At 56.0% G+C, this 3,163-nt stretch overlaps 3 protein-coding genes across 3 annotated transcripts, besides 1 other annotated feature; all 3 read right to left on the bottom strand.

The window, feature by feature from the left end:
- Window positions 1-371, bottom strand: Tco025E_09705 (ribosomal protein L24; the record flags this gene model as incomplete). Its single annotated transcript, XM_029376515.1, has 1 exon — window positions 1-371. A coding segment is annotated over one exon (371 nt), but the record flags the coding sequence as incomplete, so codon positions are not given.
- Window positions 372-396: 25 nt separating this feature from the next.
- Window positions 397-434: a microsatellite.
- Window positions 435-1,101: 667 nt separating this feature from the next.
- On the bottom strand, window positions 1,102-2,478 carry Tco025E_09704 (uncharacterized protein; the record flags this gene model as incomplete). Its single annotated transcript, XM_029376514.1, has 1 exon — window positions 1,102-2,478. One exon carries the CDS (start codon window positions 2,476-2,478, stop codon window positions 1,102-1,104), a length of 1,377 nt encoding a protein of 458 aa, XP_029223375.1.
- Window positions 2,479-2,746: 268 nt separating this feature from the next.
- Tco025E_09703 (ribosomal protein L24) lies at window positions 2,747-3,124 on the bottom strand (the record flags this gene model as incomplete). Its single annotated transcript, XM_029376513.1, has 1 exon — window positions 2,747-3,124. One exon carries the CDS (start codon window positions 3,122-3,124, stop codon window positions 2,747-2,749), a length of 378 nt encoding a protein of 125 aa, XP_029223374.1.
- Between the last annotated feature and the right edge of the window lie 39 nt (window positions 3,125-3,163).

Below are 3,163 nucleotides of genomic sequence, written 5' to 3'. Positions count from 1 at the left end.
TTCGCAGCCTTGCGCTCAGCCATCTCCGCGCGGACGGCCTTGCCCTTGGCGGAGCGGTCAACCTTCTTCGTCTTGGCCCGCACCTCCTGAATGTAGGAAAGGTCGGCGCCAACGATGCCGCGCTCCGTCTTCACGGCACGGGCGGCGCGGCGACGACCGACGCGGTCAACCTTCAGCTTGCGGTGGATGCGGCGGTAGGTGCGGGTCCACGGGACAAAGCGCGGGTTCTTCTTTCGCATGTACATGGCAAAGCACTTGGGGCGGGCGAACGTCAGGACGGGCTTCGTCGACAGGAACGCGAAGGGCACGTAGCGGCGGCCGTGGCCGGGGTGCACCGCGAAGTGGGAGAATTCACAGTCAATCGTCCGCATAGCTCCTCCTTCCTTTCGTGCGAGTGGGCAGGGAAGGGAAGGGAAAGAGGAGAAAAGGCGAAGAAGGAAATTCGAAGGTGACCAGCTTTGTACAGTCCCAGCGACACAAAATAACCACTTCCACAAAACCAAACCAACAATAACAACCACAGAGGTCGGTTTTCCATGAAATTGCCGCCACCCCCCCTTTTTTTTCGATATCCCGCTGTTGTCTGCAGAGACACAGATAGGAACGGGAGCTGCAGCTTTTATCAGAACTAATGACTATCATTTGCACGAGTGGAAGTGACAACTAACGCTAGAGCGACTTGTAGAAGGGGGGATACGGCGCAGAGGGGAGGGAGCTGCGTCTTTGAGGAGAAAACACGATGCACGCCCTCCGGGCATGCATCGCAGGTGCACACATGCAGCTCCCAACCTCACACAAGCGGAGCGGAAAACAATCCACGCACGGCACCCTTTATTCGTTATCTTTTCCAGCCGTTCTGTGAGGCATTCGATCTGCCGCTTCGGGCACTCTGCCCGCAGTTCACCTCAAGAAACGTATTCGTGATGCTGCGCGGTGCGGAACAACTCCCTGCTGCGCCCACTGCCATCAGCAGCGCCACCATAACAGCGTTAGCACGCCCACATGACAAAACGCACCAGCGCAGCAAAACTGTTGATGAGAGTTGAAGAAGTTTCACTCCCTCCCTCCTTTGCCGACCCACTAAGTTAGCAAGGTGCGCAACTAGCGCGCAGTTTTCTTCACGACACGCAGCCGATACTGCCCTCTGACAAGGCCCCAAATCAATAATCCTACAACGACAAAAGGCACCGCGAGCAGCAAGTAGTTCAAGACACCCCACATCCCACTGGTATCTGGCTTGGCGACAGTGGGCCCACTACCCGCCTGAGACTCAAACAGAAAGGTTGCCATGGCACGCTCCTTCTCAATGGGTGAGGCGTGCTTCATCAGCTGCGGCAAGGAATCAAACACCTGCGAGAGAAACAGCATACAAAGAGGTTCCATAGCATATCCACGCAAATTTGGCCTTGACAGAGTCTGTGGACTCTCAACTCGTAGCAGTTTGCGAAGGGGTTCAACGGAGGACACGGCAGAGGTGGCACAGGAGGCCAAGCAACGTCCGCCTGTCAAAGACACATTGTAGTGCGCTTTCTCACGAAGGTCATCCACCAAAATTAAGAGATGCTCAAGGAGCGTTGACGGGTACACTGCCAAATAAATATGCGCCGGACGCGAAACTGAAGCGAGCACGCCTCTGAGAAAGCAAATAACAGCAAGTGTCTCATCCGAGTTGACATCAATGTGAACCACATCGAAAAGTGTCTTTGAAAGGGGTAAATTGCCAAAGCTTACCAAATGAAATGGTAGCAGCTGTGCGGAAAGCTGCGGCGGGGTGTCTTTATCCCATATCCTATACTGACATCTATTCTCCTTCACCAAGCAGGTTGCCTCCACTGTGTTTGTGGAGTTCGCCTCACTAATAACGCCTTGAAGCGGCATGGCAGATTCGCCGATTGGCAAATAATTATGCGTAGGGATCAACACACCACGTTTTGCAAGGTCCCCTTCCACGGTGCGCCCCACGAGGGCATCGCCGTATACCAGAGCATGCACATCTATCGAACGCCCAAGCACTTTTTTTGCCCGCCTCACGTGGAGCTGCGAGAGGTACGGCCCGACGCAGGAGTTGGCTGAGCAGAGATGAAGCAGCTTTGCCACCCCACCAGGGGACGCGGGGGCGGAACTCAGCAGCTCCGCCATGATCACACTCTCGCTGCGGAATCCTGTTGAACCATTTTTTCCGCCTGAGCAGGCCGTTGTCACATTTTTTGTAAAGAAGCGCATCATTTTATGGGCCACGTCAGCCGCCCCGAAGGGGTTTGCCGCAAGCAGCGTGAGGTCGTTTAGGGGAGACGGCAGGGTCACAAGATGCACCCCGGAAGCTCTGGCAAAGTACGGCACACGTGCCTCAGGCTCTTCAAAGGAGAGCTTGTGCTCTGCCGTCAAGTACACATTCACCGCGACAAAGGAGATGCCCAGCGCAAGAACGGAGACGACCAAATTCCATCTCACCACCTGCATGCCATCGGCAAGAGGCATCCGCCGCCACCAAAACTCCACCCAACAGAGAAAAGAGAGGCAAGACCAAAGGCCACGCATAACAGGAAAAAGAAAAAGAAAAAACGTCTCATTGAGGATGGAACAGGAAGAACGAATACAAACAACGTAGCACAGCCACACACTCAGGGAAATATGGGGAAAGCTAAGAGGTGGGCCTCTCACATACGCGACGTTGCGCGTTGCACCGGATGGCCAAAAGTAATTGAAAAGTATGAAACAAAACAACCGAGAGAAGCTAGCAGAGACATCACTTCTTCGCAGCCTTGCGCTCAGCCATCTCCGCGCGGACGGCCTTGCCCTTGGCGGAGCGGTCAACCTTCTTCGTCTTGGCCCGCACCTCCTGAATGTAGGAAAGGTCGGCGCCAACGATGCCGCGCTCCGTCTTCACGGCACGGGCGGCGCGGCGACGACCGACGCGGTCAACCTTCAGCTTGCGGTGGATGCGGCGGTAGGTGCGGGTCCACGGGACAAAGCGCGGGTTCTTCTTGCGCATGTACATGGCAAAGCACTTGGGGCGGGCGAACGTCAGGACGGGCTTCGTCGACAGGAACGCGAAGGGCACGTAGCGGCGGCCGTGGCCGGGGTGCACCGCGAAGTGGGAGAATTCACAGTCAATCGTCCGCATAGCTCCTCCTTCCTTTCGTGCGAGTGGGCAGGGAAGGGA

The sequence above is a fragment of the Trypanosoma conorhini genome (genome assembly GCF_003719485.1).
Source record: "Trypanosoma conorhini strain 025E chromosome Unknown Tco_14.4_contig_01236, whole genome shotgun sequence".
Lineage (NCBI taxonomy): Eukaryota > Euglenozoa > Kinetoplastea > Trypanosomatida > Trypanosomatidae > Trypanosoma > Trypanosoma conorhini.
The sequence above is the reverse complement of the archived record's forward strand: the minus strand, read 5'-3'. Positions and strand labels throughout refer to the sequence as shown.